Source organism: Loxodonta africana, chromosome 23 (genome assembly GCF_030014295.1).
Source record: "Loxodonta africana isolate mLoxAfr1 chromosome 23, mLoxAfr1.hap2, whole genome shotgun sequence".
Taxonomy (NCBI): domain Eukaryota; kingdom Metazoa; phylum Chordata; class Mammalia; order Proboscidea; family Elephantidae; genus Loxodonta; species Loxodonta africana.
In genome coordinates, this window is record NC_087364.1 from 48,792,349 (window position 1) to 48,812,030 (window position 19,682).

At 38.0% G+C, this 19,682-nt stretch overlaps 1 protein-coding gene across 5 annotated transcripts in view; it reads right to left on the reverse strand.

The window, feature by feature from the left end:
• PLD1 (phospholipase D1) overlaps positions 1-19,682 on the reverse strand; it is a 230,693-nt gene that overhangs the window by 78,804 nt on the left and 132,207 nt on the right. For 3 of the 5 annotated variants that reach the window (XM_023555502.2, XM_064275473.1, XM_023555501.2), the window contains exons 13-16: positions 12,928-13,038; positions 8,113-8,313; positions 4,145-4,358; positions 3,438-3,551 (exon numbers count right to left, since the gene is read on the reverse strand). In XM_023555502.2, the coding sequence (XP_023411270.2) occupies positions 3,438-3,551; positions 4,145-4,358; positions 8,113-8,313; positions 12,928-13,038 (640 nt within the window). The remainder of the gene's footprint in view (positions 1-3,437; positions 3,552-4,144; positions 4,359-8,112; positions 8,314-12,927; positions 13,039-19,682) is intronic. The other 2 variants (XM_010596030.3, XM_023555504.2) reach the window with 1 other exon arrangement.

The window sequence follows — 19,682 nt, forward strand, 5'->3', positions numbered from 1 at the left end:
TTGGCTTCCTGGCTGTCCCTGGAATACACCAATCCCCCTCTCACCTCACAGCCTTTACACTTGCTAGTTCTCTTGCCTGGACCATCGTCCCCTTATCATCCTTCTCTTCCTTTTGATCTCTGTTAAAAAATCACATTAGAGAAGCATTCTCTGACCACCCTATACAAAACAGAAACTCCTCCTGCTGCCCTTCCTCCCTTGTTGTTGTTAGCTGCCACTGAGCTGGCTCCGGTTCAAGGTAACCTTCCACATAACAGAAAGAAGCATTGCCTAGTCCTGCACCATCTTCACAATCTTTGATATGTTTGAGCCCATTGTTGCAGCTGCTATACCAATCTGCCTCATGGAGGGTTTCCCTAGTTTTCACTGACCCTCTACCTTATCCTTCTCTGTTGTTCTCCATGATAATTATCACCAGCTGACATGTTGTGTACTTCATTATCTACTTGTATATAAAGTTTCCATCTCTACCTCCCAACTTTGAGGACTAAGGTGCACTGACCCAAGCCATGATGTTTTTAATCATCTCATATGCATGCAAAAGTTGGACAATAAATAAGGAAGGCCGAAGAAGAATTGATTTCTTTGAATAATGGTGTTGGCAAAGAATAATGAACATACCATGGACTGCCAGAAGAATGAACAAATCTGTCTTGGAAGTAGTACAGCCACAATGCTCCTTAGAAGCCAAAGTATGCTCTCACATACTTTGGACATGTTATCAGGAGGGACCAGTCCCTGGAGAAGGACCTCATGCTTGGTAAAGTAGGCGGTCAGGGAAAAAGAGGAAGACCCTCAACAAGATGGACTGATACAGTGGCTGCAACAATGGGCTCAAACATAACAATGATTGTGAGGATGGTGCAGGACCGGGCAGTGGTTTGTTCTGTTGTACGTAGGGTCACTATGAGTTGGAACTGACAGCGCCTGACAACAACTCCCTAACCAAATTTCATTTTGTCTGTTTTGTTAGCTCAATAAATACTTATTTAATGAAATAAATGAACCTTGTACATTTATTTTTGTGTCCCCACTTACAGCTTTTAATGACTGAAAAATTCCATCAGGGGATGAACCATTCATCATTTTCCTCACCATTCCCTTACTCCTGAACATTTAGGTTGCATTTTTTTCTTTTGATAAATAATGTACTGGAAATGCATTTAGCTTATTAGGAAGGTGACTGTGGATGAATGCCAAGGATACTTTCTATCAGTGCCAGCAAACCACCCACGCTGGCCTCCTCAGACCATCACTGTAGACATCACCACTCTTAGCCTGACCTTGACCTGAGTTACTCATGTGTTAAGCACCTGGCTCACATCTCTTCCACTTGCCCCCAATCTAATTGTGGGCAAATACTATGACCCAGTCATAATTCAGACCCTTCAGCTTCATGGTTTGACAACCTCATTCCTCTATCTCATTTAAAAAAAAAAAAAAAGAAACTCAGTCCTGAAGCATCAAAGCCACACAGTGGAATTACAAGGCACTACCAGGACCTGTTTTAAATTCTTTACCTTTAATATCTTGCCCCGCATGTGCCCCTGACCTGGATCTCTGGACTTCCCAGAGGCTACCTGGTTTCCAGTCTCAGAGCTCTGAAACTCAGATGAGGCCAGGCATTACTGTGAGCAGTCCCTGAATTCATACATACATCAAGAATTAGCTGTATGCTGAATAAATAAAGTATCTTTCCCATATATGTTCTTCTCCATTTAAAAATATATTTTGATGTTCTTACACTTTACAAAATACAAGTTCATTTGGCAGTTACATTGGAGCTTTAACAAAACAGACAAAATGAAGTTAATCAATGCGTTTTAAAAAGCCAGAGGTCCTCAAAATATTTTGATATTAAAATGGGTCCTCATAGGTTTGTTGGGCATAATAAAGAATGCTGAGAACCATGGCTCAAGGTCCAGCCAGTTACAAGTGACTCAGACCCAGCCATGTTAGCTGGGTTCTAATTCCCTCATCTCCTAAGTACACTGAACCTTGACCTTGGGATTTCACCCAAAAGGTTATATGGTAGTCTGTATTTCTGCTAAACCGCAAATCTGAATCATGAGCACTGGGAGGCTAATAACTTGGGTCATCACTGGGCAAGTCTCCAAGGCTGTTACCTCATCTGTAAAGTGGAGATAAAAATTATCACGACCGAACACCACAAGTACTCAGGGCAGTGACTCAGAGTCTGTACACCATAAACATCAGTAATGACTTTACCATTGTTACCATTTATTCCTGAATCCCTGGTCGCACAGTGGTTAAGAACTACGACAGCTGCTAACCAAAAGGTCAGCAGTTCAAATCCACCAACTCCTCCTTGGAAACCCTATGGGACAGCTCTACTCTGCTATAGGGTTGCTATGAGTCGGAATCGACTTGATTGTATTTTTTTTTTAATTATTATTATGATTCCTTGTCCCTATATCTTATCAGTTGCCAAATTCCTCTTCACTCCCATCACCATACTTTATCCCCTGATTAATTCACTCTTCGAGAATCTGATTCTTCTTACAAACGGTCATCAGATTACAATTTCTAAAAATTCACATTTAAAGCACGACACTTCCATTCAAAGACCTTCAAGATTCTTAGCTAAATAAAGGTCCCACTCCCCAACCTGGTATCCCAGCCTCCAAATGTGACCATTGTACATCTTCCTAGTCTTCTATCGAATGCTGTGTCTCAGCGGCATGATATATTTTATTTTCAACTCATTTCCTTCACCTGTAATGCCTTTCTATTCCCACCCAGGCCAATCAACTTACTTCCAGACCCCACTCAAATGTCACCTGCTCAAGAAAGTCTTTATGGATCCTTACAGAGGAAGTCCTCCCACCTTCCACTGATTGTCTACGACACTTCGAAACTGCCTGTGCTACTCACTGTACAGTTGTTGTTGTCATTAGCTACTGTCAAGGCAGCCCTCAATCATGACGATCCCATCCATACACAATGGGATAAAGCCGCTGTGATCCATAGGGTTTTCCTTGGCTGATATTTGAAGGTAGATCACCAGGCCTTTCTTCTTAGTCTGTCTTAGTCTGGACACTCCACTGAAACCTGTTCAGCATCATAACAACACGAAAGCCTCCACTGACAAATGGGTGGTGACTGAAAATGAGGTGCATTGGCTGGGAATCAAACCTGCATATCCTGCATGGCAGGTGAGAATTCTACCACTGACCCACCACTGCCCCATATAGTTATCAGGTATGTTTTAGCCTCACTGCTGGAGTGTAAGATCTTGGGGAGTAGGATCTTGTGTACCACTCAGCGCTTTGCACAGAGATGGCTCTCGATAACATATATGGCATGAGAATTGCGAACACGAAGCCAATCCAGAAACACACGCACTATGCCCATACAGTGGACACTGCAGCAAAGGTGAAGCCTACAGAGGTTTTGCCGCTTCACACATCACTTACCGACATTAGGTTTAATGAGTCCCTGCTCAGATTCAGTGGAATGGCGAAAGAATTTCAAGTGGGGTTTTAAACCATGGATTAAATTTTGATGACTTCTACAGTGACTAAAGTAACCTGGAGAAAGTTGAGATTTTTTTTTTTTTTTTTTACAAAGAAATATATATATATATATATACATATATATCAAGTTTTCTAAACTGGAAAGCAAATTTGATCATTTTGAAAAGTAGATAAGGCTATAAAATCAGTCATAAATTCTGTGCAACAGAAAACTGCAGGGCTTTAAAACAAATTTGAAAAGACTAATAAATTTACAGGATGTAGAGACTCTTTGATGATATGTTGGATGTATTCCTGGATGGGGAGATAGATGAAATTTCTTCTAAAAAAATTTTATAAAGTACATCTAATACTTCTCCTATTCCTTTTAGGCTTTGCATAGGAGCGCTTAGTCATTCTACCACCATAAGAAGCATGAATTGTGGTTGTTATGACTATTTTGTGTGAATAAAACAATAAATCGGTTCCAAAATGAGGCAACAAAGCCATAAAGTGGCACAGTGTTCAGAAGGATGATAGAGAGAACTTTCAGCGTTGCTCATTTTATTCCATTATACAAAGACAGATTTTAACAACAGGTGTATAGTATCTGGCTACAGAGGAACAGAGTGTAATTAGAATAATTCAGAGTGGAGACCATGACTTACTGCAGGTGCTGTCAATGCTGCTGATGCTGTCTGCACTTTGCAGGTGACGCTTGTGGAGCTGCCTGTACAGGCTGAATTTGGAGAACTTTCCCGGCTTTCCTATGCCTTTCATTTTTGAATCCATATCATCAACACTCTTCAAGATGGGCAGATTTGTATTAGATTTGCTTTTATCTTTGAGGTGTAACGATTCTGTAGACTCTGCTGTTTCAGCCTGAGGAAATTATTTAAAGAAAAAAGGACATTGTATAAGATATGTTGCAACATGGCCCTTTAACTCAAGTAGGGCTGAGGGATGATGAATAAGGTCCTGAGGTCAGCAGCAGGGCAATGGTGAGCTACTTAAACATTACCGAAGGAATACTAATGTTCCACTGTGGTTCCTCCTTCAGTAGGCCAAGTTCTTAAAATTTCATATCAATTAACCTTTTTTTTTTCAAATACAATGACCTGAGTTACATTCACTTTTGAGCTATAGAAGTTCTTCCTTCGATAAACATTAAGTATGCAATGTTTCTTCTGTCAGTCATATACCCTGTTACCTATTCACTGAAGTGCAATCTTCCCAGAAGTCACTGACATTCCCAGCATTAAAGCAAGATGGGCCCCATCAAATTTTTTAATAAGCATATAGATGTTTTGGCAGCTCTTCATTTGAAAGGTACTGTTAGGTGTTATTAACCTCTACTGGCTTTCAAAAAGACTTCCTTCTAAATAGGAAGATTCCAAAAATATTGGCATCTTTTAATAAGGCTGCTTATTGTTATTTAACTTAAATCCTGACTGCCTCGCATTTTTGTTTATAAACTTTCTAAAAGTTATAAGAATAATGCATCTAAAGAAAAATTTGACAATAGAGTGGGTTCTTATATATAGACATTTTTAAACTTTGGGGGGAAACTTCATGCAAATTCAAAATCCGAGTAACAGCAAATCATACTTTAGTATAAAAAAGTAGCCAATATGTACTCTAAATTAAAATGTATGAGTTAGAAACATAAGGCAAGAAAAAGAAATAAAAAGCATTCAATCAATTCATGTGGAAGAAGTAAAGCAATCCCTATTTGTGGATGATATGATACTATACATAGGCAACCCAAAAGGCTCCACAAGAAAACTACTGGAACTAGCAGAATGATTCAGTAGAGTAGCAGGATACAAGATAAACATATAAAAATCAGTTGGATTCCTACATACCAATAAAGGGAACTATGAAATCAGGAAAGCAATACAATTTATAATAGCCCCTAAAAAAATAAAACACTTAAGAATAAATCTAACCAGGAACATAAAAGACCTATACAAAATACAAAAACAAAAAAACACTACCACAAGAAGCCAAAAGAGACCTACATAAATGGAAAATCATACAATGCTCATGGATAGGTAGACTAAACATTGTGAAAATATCAACTCCACCCAAAGCATTCTACAAATATAGTGCAATGCAGATCTAAATATCAACAGAATTCTTCAGCGAGATGGAAAAACTAATCATTAACTTTATATGGAAAGGAAAGAGGTCATGGATAAATAAAACATTACTGAAGAATAAGAACAAAGTGGGAGGCCTTGTACTACCTGACCTAAGAGCCTACTATACATCTATGGTAGTCAAAACAGCCTGGTACTGGTACAACAACAGACACATTGACCAATGGAACAGAATTAAGAACCCAGATGTAAATCCTTCTACCTACGGCCACCTGATGTTTAACAAAGGCCCAAAGTCCATTAAACGGGGAAAAGGCAGTCTTTTTAACAAACAGTGCTGGCAAAACTGGATGTCCACCTGTACAAAAAATGAAACAGGACCCATACCTCACACCATACAGAAAACTAATTTGAAATGGATCAAAGACGTAAATATAAAACCCAAAACTATAAAGATCATGGAAGAAAACATAGAGTCAACACTACACACATTGCTGTGGAGTCGATCCTGATACATACTGACCCTAAAGGACAGAGTAGAACTGCCCCATAGGGTCAACGCTAGGGGCCCTAATATACAGCATAAAAAGGATATAAACCATAATTAATAATACACAAACACCAAAAGATAAGCTAAATGAGCTCTTCTAAAAATTAAACACTTATGCTCATCAAAAGACTTCACCAAAAGAGTAAAAAGAGAATCTACGTACTGGGAAAAAAAATTTTGGCTATGACATAGCCAACAAAGTTCTAATCTCTAAAATCTACAGGAAAATCTAACACTCTACAATAAGAAAGCAAATAATCCAATTAAAAAATGGGCAAAGGATGTGAACAGACACTTTACCCAACAAGATATTCAGGTGGCTAACAGACACATGAGGAAATGCTTTCAATCACTAGCAACAAGCCTGTTGCCATCAAGTTGATTCTGACTACAGCAACCCTATAGGACACAGTAGAGGTGCTCCATACGGTTTCCAAGGAGCAGCTAGTGGATCTGAACCGCTGATCTCTTGGTTAGCAGTCGTAGCACACGGTAGCTTTTAACCCCTGCGCCATGACAGCCCCAAAGAGAAATGCAAATCAAAACTACAATGAGATACCGTCTCACCCTGACATTACTGGCATGACAATAACAAATGTTGGAGAGGCTGTGGGGAGATTGGAACTCTTATGCACTGCTGGTGGTAATACAAAATGGTACAACCATTTTGAAAAGCGATACGGCATTTCCTTAAAAAGCTAGAAATAAAAATACCATACAATCCAGCAATCCCACTCCTAGGAATATAACCTAGAGAAATAAGAGCTGTCACACGAATAGACATATGCACACCCATATTCATTACAGCATTATTCACAATAGTGAAAAGACGGAAACAACCTAAGTGCCCATCGACAGAAGAATAGATAAACTATGGTACATACACATAATGGAATACTACGCAACAAAAAAGAACAATGATGAATCTGCAAAACATCTCACAACATGGATGAATCCTAATGCTGAGTGAAATAAGTCACTCATGAGAGGACAAATACTGTATGAGACCACTATTATAAAAACATGTGAAAATGTTTCCACACAGAAGGAAACAATCTTTGATGGTTATGAGGGAGGGAAAAACACTTGGTGAAGGGTAAGACAGTACACAATACTGGGGAAGTCAGCACAACTTGACAAAGGCAAAGTCATAGGCGCTTCACAGGCACATCCAAATGCCCTGAGGTACCTAGCTGCTGGACTGAGGGCTGGGCACCATGGTCTTGGGGGAACCCCAGCTCAACTGGCATAACATAGTCTAAAAATGAAAAAATAACAATAAATAAAACAAAATGTATGAAAATCATACCACCATTGGTTGCAAAGCGAAGTGCTTTCAACGTAATAATGACGGTCATGAATTAGTAACGGTCACTAATATCTATTCTCACCTATCCACCCATCACAGTCTGATGACCAAGCTGAGTCACTGCAGACGCCACAATACTGGGCCTTAGGGAACTGCTGCTTCAGGTTCACTCTATAACTGCTACCACCGCTACTGTGTGTTTACAATACTGCTTGAATTGCAAGTGTTTCTGAAACTGCCTTAACTTTTTTTTTTTCCACAATAAGGCAGAAATAAATGATTAATATGATCGTTCTGAGTGATTTCTATATGCACTGTACCAACCAAAGCCTTGTGATCATTACTTCATTTAACAACTATGACCATCCTATAGAATTAGATACTGGACACTTAAAATGTGCTAGGCATTGTGTTAACAATTTTACAACTGTTTCCCCATTTTACAAGAGAAGAAGCCGAGACTAACAGAAGTCATTTGTCCAAGGTCACATGATAGCAAGGTGGTGAGGCTGGTATTTGAAACCAGGTCTATGGAATATTTGACTCAATGTTCTTTACTCCTGGCAGGGATATGTAACTTCTCAATAAATGAATAAATTAATCAATGTCACGCTATTAATGCCTGCTTATATGATTTATATTAATTTAACACAGTTCCATAAAGGTTTATCTTACTGTGAGGGACACCAGGGATGATCCAGTAATGACACGCTTCACGCTACCCACATCTGTGAGTCTGTGCTCATTGTCGTCCCACCTTCCATAAGCCAGGTCAATCCCACCCACGAAGGCCACTGACTGGTCGATGACGACGAGCTTCTCATGATGAGCCCACAGATACACAGTGGATGACACATGGTCTGGGTGCCTCATCACCTTGAGAGGAAAAAAGAAAACACACAAAATGGGTATAATAGGTATGTATTTTGGCAGCTCTTGATTTGAAGGTAACTTTGAGAAGCTATTAACCTCCAGCAATAAGAAACCTTGATGTAATATATCATTATCAATAACCACTAAATGTTTCAGGGGGTATTTTTTGTAGGATTCTTCTTTACAGAAAGGAGTGGAAAATGTCCTTTTTAAAATAATCCACGTTAGACAAAATAGGTCTGTTTTTCTCCCCTGAAAAGTATTTCCTGTAATTCAAATATCAGAACGAAAACGTGCTATGTATATACACCAAAGAAAATCCCAAACTTCTAATTTTATTCTCAATATGTAGCAGAGGAAGACTCCTATTTACCTTTTAGAAGGGCTCCCTTATATGTCATATTTTGGGGAGTTGCCATTTAGCTTGAATTTTTGCCTCAGATGCCAATAAAAGTCAGCTCAACTTGGTAGCTGGTTCAGTTTTCCTCCCACAAAAATTGTTATATCTGGGATTATACGAAACTCTTAACATTTTCTAACCAACATCTATCTCTGGTGAGATTTTAAATAAGTAGGTTGATGTTTTTGTAGCCATTAAATTGAAATAGGAAGCATATAGATATAGGTATATATTTCCGCAGCTCTTGATTTGAAAAGAACTTTGAGAAGTTATTAACCTCCTTCTTTCAAATAGAATTCTCCTAAATAAACCCAGTATGACCGATTCTATTTTCATATGCCTTTAAGTAGAGTGTCTTAGTTACCTACTGCTGCTATAACAGAAAAACTACAAGTGGATGGCTTTAGCAAAGAGAAGTATATTTTCTCAAAGTAAATCAAGTAGGGTAAAAGTCCAAATTCAGGGTATCAGCTCCAGGGGAAGGCTTTCTCTCTCTGTTGGTCTTCTCATCAATCTTCCCCCCGGACTAGCAGCTTCTCTGCACAGGAACCCTGGATCCAAAGGACGCGGTCTGCTCCTGGCACTGATTTCTTGGTGGTATGAGGTCCCCCTGTCTCTCTGCTCACTAAGAGATTGCCTCAAGACACAGGTTGAGTCCTCCTGCCTCACTAACACAACTGCTGCCCATCCTCCCTCATTAACATCATAGAGGCAGGATTTACAACATAAAGGAAAATCACACAATACCAGGAATCATGACCCAGCCAAACTGATACACAGATTTTTGAGGGGACATAATTCGATCCATGACATAGAGAGATTCCAAAATATTTGGCAACTGCTTTTCTTTTCACCTTTTTATTATTTTTTTATTGTGCTAAAAATATAGGTAACAAAACTTTTGCCATTTCATCAGTCTTCACATGTACAGCTCAGTGATATCGGTTATGTTCATTGCAATTTTCAACCATCACCTTTAATTAACCATTTCCAAATTTTTCCATCACCCTTAAGAGAAGCTCAGTGTCGCCTAAGCACTCAGCTTTCCTTTCACCCTTCCTCTCCCCCACCTGCCCTGGTAGTCACTAAAAACTATGGTCTCTGTACACTTGCCTATTTTAGATATTTCATAATAGTGGAATCATACAATATTTGTTATTTTGTGACTGACTTATTTCACTCAGCATGTTTTCAAGGTTCATCCATGTTGTAGCATGTATCAGGACTTCCTTTCTCTTTAGGGCTGAATAATATTCCATGTATGTATGTACCATGTTTTGTTTATCCATTCATCTGTTGCTAGACATTTGGGCTGTTTCTACCTTTTGGCTATTGCAAATAGTGCTACAATGAATACTGGTATACAAGTATTTGTGGTCCTGCTTTTAATTATACCTAAGAGGGGAACTGCCGTATCATATGGCAATTCTTTGTTCAGCTTTTTGAGGAACTGCCAAACTGTCTGCCTCAGCTGCGGTACTATTGTACAATCCCATCAGCAATGGAGGAAGGCTCCAGCCACTACTTTTAATAAGGCTTTGTTTACTATTATTTAACCTAAATCTCAACTGTTGTATAGTTTATGATTTTTTTTTAAATAAAAATAGTGTATCTATATTAAGTAAAAAATTTTAAATAAAGAAGAAAACCCCATCACTCTAATCAAATACCTTTATCATTTTCTTATATTTTCACCCTTTTACTTTTATGGTTATTATTCTCTATTTAACATAGCTTTAAACATTTTAAACATAGTTTATGTGCTGCTAAATCTTGCTTTTCTTTTTAACATTATACTAAATGATTTTTTAGTATGTTACGATGAAATTTAAACATTTCTTATCTAATGGGGTACATAAAGGACATATAAAACCACTAATCATCTTTTTCTAATTCTTCTACTTGTAGACAATCCTTAAGTTGCCTGCAAGACCTTAACTTTCTAGGCTGAAAATCCCTAATTTCCTTAATCTTTCCGTAAAAAAAAAAAACTTTAATCTTTAGGTTGTTTTAATTCCTCATTTCTTCTTTGCAAAGTCGTATACATTTATTCATTTATTTGTCAAAGAGTTAATAAGTACCGTTCTTTTAAAGTGGTACTTACTGCATATGGGGCGTGTCATAACCAGAAACACAAAGATGCCTGATGAAGCCTGAATAATTTAATCTCCTTAATTGTATTTATCTTTGCTCTTTTTTTGTTTGTTTTTTGTACAGTAGTGAGCAGGATCAACCCCATATTTTCAGTTATTCATGAACAAATTATATTTGCTTTATGTTACTTAAACACAGAATCTTTTTATTCTAGCACAGTTCCTTGCACATAGTAGGTGCTTGATAAAAATTTGATAAATGAATAAAGTTTAGAAATGGTTTGACTTAAAACTTCAATCTTTGGGAGAAACAAACATTTTTATTTTATTTTTTAACAAAGTGAAATATACCATTCTCACGTATTTTAAGCCTGCTGGAGATTTATTAAGTCTCAATGTATCTCAATGATTAAGCAATATTTATTGATAGGTTTTAGGTCTTTGGTGAATTGTCAACAAGTTTTCAAATTGCTTATCATTTTATTTACTTTATTAGTATCTTATACTAAACCCACTAAAAAAACCCACTAGGTGTTATTAATAAGAGGAGTCCCTGGGTGATGCAAATGGTTTAGCACTTGGCTACAAACTAAAAGGTTGGTGGTTCAAATCCACCTGGAAGCACCTTGGAAGAAAGACTTGCCAATCTACTTCTGAAAGATCACACCCATTGCAAAACCTATGGAGCAGTTCTACTGTGCCAACATAGGGTCACCATGAGTTGGAAAAGACTTGAAGGCAACTGGTTTGGTTTGGGTTTTTACTAGTAGTAAAAGCCCTTTGAAGCCTAAGGAGCTCTCTTTGGTGTACCAGTGTTCAGCGGATGTCACAGGAAGATCGTATCTAAGAGGTTCCAAGATAATCCTTTTTTTTGAACAATTTACTGTGGTTTGGGTGAAAGTTCACAGAGCAAATTAGTTTCTCACTGAACAATTTAAACACATTTTGTTTCATGACATTTGTTGCAATTCCCTCAATGTGACAGTGCTCTAGTCACTTCCTCCCTAAGTTCTCCATTTACATTCACCCATCTTTCCTGCCCCTTCCTGGCTTCAGAACTTTGTTTTTGGGCAAATGCTGCCCCTTTGATCTGGTATGGTTGATTGTTCTGAGGAGCACATTCCTCATGGGTGTTACTGTAAACTTTATAGGCTTGTCTATTGTTTGGCTGAAAGGTGATCTCTGGGAATAGGTTCAGTTCCAGGTTTAAAGGTTGTCTAAGGGCCATAATCTCAGGAGTTCTACTAGTCTCTATCAGACCAGTAAGTCTGGTCTTTTTTATGAGTTTGAATTTTGGTCTACAGTTTTCTCTCACTCTGTCCAGGACCCCTTCTACTGTGATCCCGCTCAGCACAGTCAGTAGTGGTAGCTGGGCACCATCTAGTTCTTCTGGTCTCAGGCTAGTGGAGGCTGTGGTTCATGTGGTCCATTAGTCCTCTGGCCTAATTGTTTCCTTGAAACTTCAATGTTCTTCACTCTTCTTTGCTCCGGATGGGAGGAGATCAATAGTTGTACCTTAGATGGCTATTTACATGGTTTTAAGTTCCAATCACTACTCGCCAAAGTAGGATATAGAACATTGGCTTTATGGACTATATTATGCCAGTTGACCTAGATATCCCCCTGAGACTATGGTCCTAAACCCTCAAGCCCAGTGACTCTGTCCCTTGAAGTGTTTGGTTATGACTAGGAAGTCCTCAAAAGTGTGTCCCCTGTATGCTCCACTATTTACATGGATATGTTTGCAAGCACATACAAATGCCTATGTAGAAATATCATCTGCCAAACCTATATATCCTTGTGGGTGTACAGGATAATCTTAATAAAGAACATGAGAACAGGGCTCTTGAATATTAAAACAACTCTAGGAAGCTTGTTCTTGGCTAAACGGTTACTTCCATGATCAGGGTCAGGGAAGCAGAAATGTGAACTTGGTTGGCCCCATCAATGTAGGGAGTATAAGAAAGTATAGCTTTTGTTTTATGACTGAGAACGGATGTAAAATTATTTATTCAAAATATATACTAGATTACCACTGTTTAGAGTAAAACATATAAACAGATCTGAAAAACGCCTACAGAATAATAAAGAAGAAACGTTGTTCACCGAGATGAACCTGGATACCTTAATGTTGGGGTGCAGATGCATTAAAGTCCTCTTGCTGTATTCACTATTGATCCCAAGAGCGAGTTCCACCTCTTTGTAGAGCATGATGAAGATCCTCACCCCTTGTTGCTGTCACAAAACAAAATGCAAACACTGAGTACCTCTTAGAAATAGATTTTCTTTTTCTTCTTCCTTTCTGTGCATCATCCTTCCTAATCTTTCCCCAGAAAACCAGTATAACACAATATTTAATGAAAAAGGCAATACAAGAAGGTGAAGACACAAATAACAAAAGAAAAATTTATCTTCCTCCCATTCCTGTCAACTTGTCACACCAAGCAAGAGTGTCAATATTTGACTAATCAGATTTAGAATGCTGAAATTGTGACTTCAACTGCTAAAAGTATCTGATAGTCTTACGCCACATAACATTTCCAAACACTTGTCAATGAAAAAATTTGAACCTGATTCATGTTACAGGATTAGGTTTTTGTTTTTTTTTTTTGCTTGCTTATAGTTCACCTCAGCTGAAATAACAGTAGTAAGAAACTTTGATGTAATAAAATTGAATCACACATTTAAAAAGTCCTATTGGGTTGAAAACATCTAATTTATAAGAATTGGATATTTTTGCAATGCTATGAAAATGTGAAGTAGCATATAAGTTAACATTCTTAGGTTCTATATCATGGGATATAAAATCTTGGGAGCAAACCAAACACATACACAGTCCTGCAATATTGCTCTGCCAATACTAACAAGCACACTTTAGTCCCTAAATTTCCATTAATAACTCATCATTTTAAAATTCTAGTACTCTCTCTCTCTCGACATAGGTGCCAGTAATACCTGAAAGGAAGCCTTAAAAGGGATAAGTGGATAAGTGCTTGGCTGCTAACTGAAAGGTTAGAAGTTCAAGTGTACCCAGAGGTATCTTCGAAAAAAGGCCTGGTGACCTACTGCCAAAAAAAATGAGCCATTGAAAACCCTAAGCAGCATAGTTCTACTCTGATGTACCTGGGGTTTCCATGAGTTGGAACTGACTCGACAACTTTTTTTTTTTTTCTTAAATATCTGAAAAGTATGTATTTTTTTGTAGGGGCACACTAGATTTATGGTTTGCATTAAGGGGATTTGAGTAGAGGGAGAAGATCTATTCTTGCTCTAAAAAAAAAAATAATAAAAAAGAATGTATATATCATTCTACTTCTCGGGTTAACAGCTGGCTTGGAGCTCACTTATAAGTACAAAAGCACAGATTGAGTAAAGAAACAAGAAAATGAAAGTGCAGGCACGAAGGAAGCAGATTAATTTTGAGTGTTCTGGCCAGTGAGTACTCAACAGTAAACCACTAACTGAGGGCTCTAAGTGAAAACTAGAAATTATTTTATTTTTCTCCTCTACAGTTCAGATCTATTTTGCTATTTCAATATTTTAGAATACAGCACTCAATAACAGTTAAAAAAAAAAAAAATCCTCCTATTGACAGATATGATAAAAAAAAAAAAAAACACAGCTTAAAACCCCAAATTTCAACCTAAATAATAGAACATCACACCTGACATCTTTCATCATCGTTCATTCTTTTTAAATGGGTGGAATTCTGTTTCTTTAGCTTAATACATGATTACCCATGAAGGGCAATAGCTGGGAATTAGGAACTTGGCTTACATCCTATAGTTTCCCATTTACCTGCATAACTAATGGATTTTTGAAATAATAGAGATGTTAACACTAATGGATTTCACTATTGCTCTCCATCTATTAATACCTGACATTTTCTTATTTGCTATGCCTTTTCTCACTGAAATAAATTAACTCTAAAGGAAATAGAGACTTTTAAGTCTTTTTAGCTTAAATATAAGACTAATCAGGAAGTAATAAGATATAAAAAGTTCATTTTTTATGTATGGCCTGGTTTACCTATATCTGGATCCATAATAAATAGTTAATTAGTGCCAAGATTTACGTGACAGTAAAGTAATAAACTTTTCTACTTTTCGTCAAGGTATTACAACACTATCATAAACTATAAAGGGCAAAGGAAAAAATTCCTTAGGAACGAAGGCACTTGGCTGAGTCATAATAGTGCAGACTTATACAAAACATGGGAAATATTTGTGTAAAATGAAAGTTAAAAAACTGATTAAAAGGGCTGATGTTAATTCTATAATTTAAGAAATATACTTTTGAAACATCCAGGGTAATACCAATGCCTTTTGGTGACCCTTGGGAAAATTACTTTTCCTTAGAAAGCGGGAAGGAAAGTATGAATAAAGGAAGTGGAAGTGGGAAAACCGATGACCCCAGGTTAATTGCATGCCATGTTTCTCATCTCCACTGTACTCAACTAACCCGGGAGTGCCACAGAATAAAGTCATGCAAGTTGAGTTTTAATTAGCTTCTCATTAAATAGAGCAGACTCAACACTATAAACAACACGTACTTTTAGGAGCTTTACGTATACAAAATACAGGAGACGACAATGAAAAATACAAATATTTTAGAGTTGAAATCAAAGAAACTTGGTTCCTTAGCCAGCTTTTTCTCTGATAGTTCAAAGTACTGTGGTCAAAATATTTTCTAGGTGCAGCCAAGGTTAGTTCCAGATGCCTGAAGATAGCTTGGTTGACTTGTGTACCGCCAGGATAATCACTAATCTTATCACTTGTCATGGATTTCCCCAGGGGACAGGACATTGTAAGAAAAGGAAAGGATAAAAAGAAGTCCTATCCTTGGCATTAAAAGCAGACAGCCTTGCAATTCGAGAGCACAAATCTTCATTTGTCTCTTCTTTTTTAAACCAGTTTTGTTTAAAGCATAGATCTCAAGGCTGAAAATACCTTCTCTCTTTCCCACCAAGCCCTTCTAGCCTACCACATTGATACTATTCAATTTGATTTTCTGGGCAAAGATGTGATTATTTGTCTCACTAGGCAAACCTTGACATCTTTCCCTTCTATTGATCACTGACTGTAACTCAAGAATGTGCCTTCTAGTCCAAGACAGAAAGACATTAGCCTGAAGACAATCCTCCCACCTCCCACCCCACACCAAACCAAACCCAGTGCCGTGGAGTCGATTTCGACTAATAGTGACCATATAGGACAGAGAAGAACGGCCCCATAGAGTTTCCAAGGAGTGCCTGTCGGATTTGAACTGCTGACCCTTTGGTTAGCAGCCACAGCACTTAGCCACTATGCCACCAGGGTTTCCCCCGCCCCACAAGCAAACCCTTTTTCTTAAAGTCTCCGGGTTGCCACACTTGCCTATTCCTTTGGTGTAAGTCTCATCAGAAACAGCACATATTTCTAAGGTTGAAATAAATAAAATCGAGGTGCAGGAATACGGTTACCATAACTATGATGTAATTTAGTCCCTGGCGTTAAGCGCTCTACTACTAACTGAAAGGTTGGCAGTTCAAACCCAACTAGAGGTGCTTCAAAAGAAAGTCCTGGCAATCAACTTCTAAAAGGTCACAGTCGTGAAAATCCTAAGGAACACAGTTCTACTCTGTACACACGGGGTCGCCGTGAGTCAGGATCTACCGCACAGTAACTGGTTTGGTTTTTTTTTTTTTTTTTAAGTGTAGTAAAAGGCAGAACTATGGAAATCCTTGGGATGCTGATTTCTTTTATATTGTGAACAATCTGCCTCTCAATATTGGTTTATACTATTTTAAATGATGCTATTTGCATATGAGAAGGGCAAAGAAACAGGAAAATGTCAACGTGGTTATTACTAGAGAAACATAATGTATTTTTTCCCTAAGAAACAGCCATTATAAGAGATGCTTGCTTATATTTAAAAAAAAAAAAGTTGCCGTCGAGTTGATTCTGACTCATAGCAACCCTATAAGACAGAGTAGAGCTGCCCCATAGAGTTTCCAAGGAGTGCCTGGCAGATTTGAACTGCTGACCCTTTGGTTGGCAGCCGTAGCACTTAACCACTATGCCGCCAGGGTTTCCTGCTTGCCTATATGTTGGCTATATGGCAAAGATGTTTTCTAGATTCCTCTCAAAAAAAAAAAAACAAAAAACCCTGTACAATCAGATAAAAGAAAAAAATCCAGTTTAATCAATCAACCTTGTGGGCCTCTGAGACCCAGTAATGCAGGAATAAACATTATTTCTTAACCCAGTGTTTTGTGATGTTACTTTGTGGCTTTCAAAAACTAAATTATGTATGTGAAGTAGTGGTTACGAGCACATAGAATTTCTATCTGCAATGATTTGAGTGTGAAAAATGCATGACCAAAATAATAATAATATGGTGTTTGATTAAGGAAGAATAATTCTGCTAAATGTATCAGTGAAAAATTAATCTTTAATAGTATTACTACTTCCTTAGGCAATTTTAAAAATCATTACCCACAATTTAAACACTACAAAATTCAGGAAGTAGCAATAATCTTTACTTGGCCATGGTGTTCACCAAAGACCTTACCAGAGTTCATGGGGCATAAAAGCAAAGAGAAGCCACACTAGTGATATACAAGTCAACTGGACTGGCACATGAGGGAAACAGACAAACAGGTACCAGCTGACATGGTGGTGGAGGGTCATACCTGCAAGGCCTTCCTCCTGAGCCCTGTTTAGGCATTTACTAGCCTTCTGGCGTTTACTTAGATACCTTTTAGGCACCTCACCCTCAAGGGATCTAAAATTTAACTTTGTGAATGTGAGTCTCCCTACCTTCTCCCACTACCAGAGTCACCTTCCCAATATGCCATTTTGATCAAGTCGCCCCTTCTCCACTCCCCTGCACCTCTGCCCCCAACAAAGCCTCCACATCCTGGTTCAACCTGCTGTTCCAGTTGAGTCCCCAATCCTATGTATGCTAACACTCAGTTGTCACCTTACTGTGAATGACCAGAGCCTTCTGCATTCCTGCCTTCAGAATGTTTCCTCACATTTCCTACATCTAGAAATTTCTTTGCTCCCTTCAAAAATTTTGCTTTTCCTACATCTCCTAAATCTCTCATGTTGTGAGGGGCGTCTTGGATCTTATCTGCCCAGTTCTTTGCCTTTGAATCTTGGCACTGTCTCTGTACGTCTGTTGACACTCATGTAGATATTTAAACTCCTTCAGGTCGAGAATCATATCTTTTATTTATGTACATCCCCAGATGATTAGCCAAGTATCCTGCATATAGTTGGACACTCAACAAATACATGTTGATTGAAACCTAAAATAGGGAAGTATTGACTAAATACTATTGGAGATTTACTAGTATGGTTGAAGATTGCTAGCCAAGCCTGGAAAAACTTACTAAAACGGAATCTTGAGAAACAGGAAAGGTACCATTTGACAGAGAAACAGAGAAATTTACAGCCCATTCAATAGGTAGAAAGGAGTTTGGTAAGGCTAGGACTGAGGCCAGGACATGAGGCCTTCATCAAGCCCTTTGTGGGCACAGATGAAATCCTGTTCACTGTGGCATTCTCTGGAGTCCCTGGGCGGTACCAAAGGTTAAGTAAAAGGTTGGTGGTTCGAATCCACCCAAAGGCATCTTGGAAGAAAGGTCTGACAGTCTACTGGGGAAAGATCACAGCCATAGAAAACTATATAGAGCATAGCTCCACTCTGACACACACAGGGTTGCCATGAGTCAGAACTGACTCGATGGCAACTTTTTTTTTTTTTTTCGGTGAGGGTGGTCATCTTTAGTGAATGGCACAACACACATCTGATAAGGGATCCTCAGCAACTGTGTGCTGAATTACTTAATGAATGAATATATGAATAGGTGAAAAATGCCTTTCAGAATCAGAATTGCCACTTTGGTGAATGAAATTGGCAGAACACGTATCTGATATAAAGACTATCAACTTCTTTCACCTTCAGTATCAGCACAGAGGTCTGACTCTACACTTATGTTCAGAAATCCTAAAATAAAGCTTGAGGAAGACATCAAAGTGGGGGAGGGGAAAAACAAGCAGGAAGAGCGTTGTTAATAGACCATAGGGACTAGGAAAGGAGAAATGAGTGAAGGCTACAAGAAGCAGGAAAATGCTACCCACAATTGATTACAATCCACAAATTCTGCTAGAATACTTAATGGTAGAATAAAGAAAGATCGAGGCAGTTTCAAATAATAGTAAACGGGTTAGCACATTCCTGATTTTGGAGATGATTAATAATAAATCCAAAGTTATTATAATGTAACTTCATTTCATTTGGTTAAGGACCTACTACACAAAAACAATTCATTAGAAGTTGGAATGGAAAGTAGTCCTCGGTGAGCCTATCCTGCCTCAGTTATTTACTCTTTATAATAAGAAGAGCACACTCAGTGCTCACCCAGAATCTACAGGGCCACATGCACAGGAAACAGTTCCACGTTATGACCATGAACTGTTCCCAAACTGGAACCAAAGTACCAGTTATCAAGGTTCCTTTTTGATATTCTTCCACATCGGCTTGGCCCCATCTCTCCAGATGACTCTGTCTTTTACTGAAATTACAAAAGAATGGATAAAATGAAATGCTATATTTCTTTGCATCATTTATTATTTAATGTTGAAATTTTATTAAGAACTTTTTTGCCTATAAAATTCACTGCCCATAACTGATTAAAAAAACAAAAAAATGAGCATTCCTAATATAACCCATGCTATGAGTTTTTTTTTTTTTATGAGTTAGACTAAAATATTTATGTAGTCAAAAGTAATAGAAAAAATATCAGAAGCAAATGAATTGGAAAACAGTATTTCACTATTTGTCAAGCTCTAAAGGAAATAGTTCTAAGTGTATATGAAGGACTTTGTTGG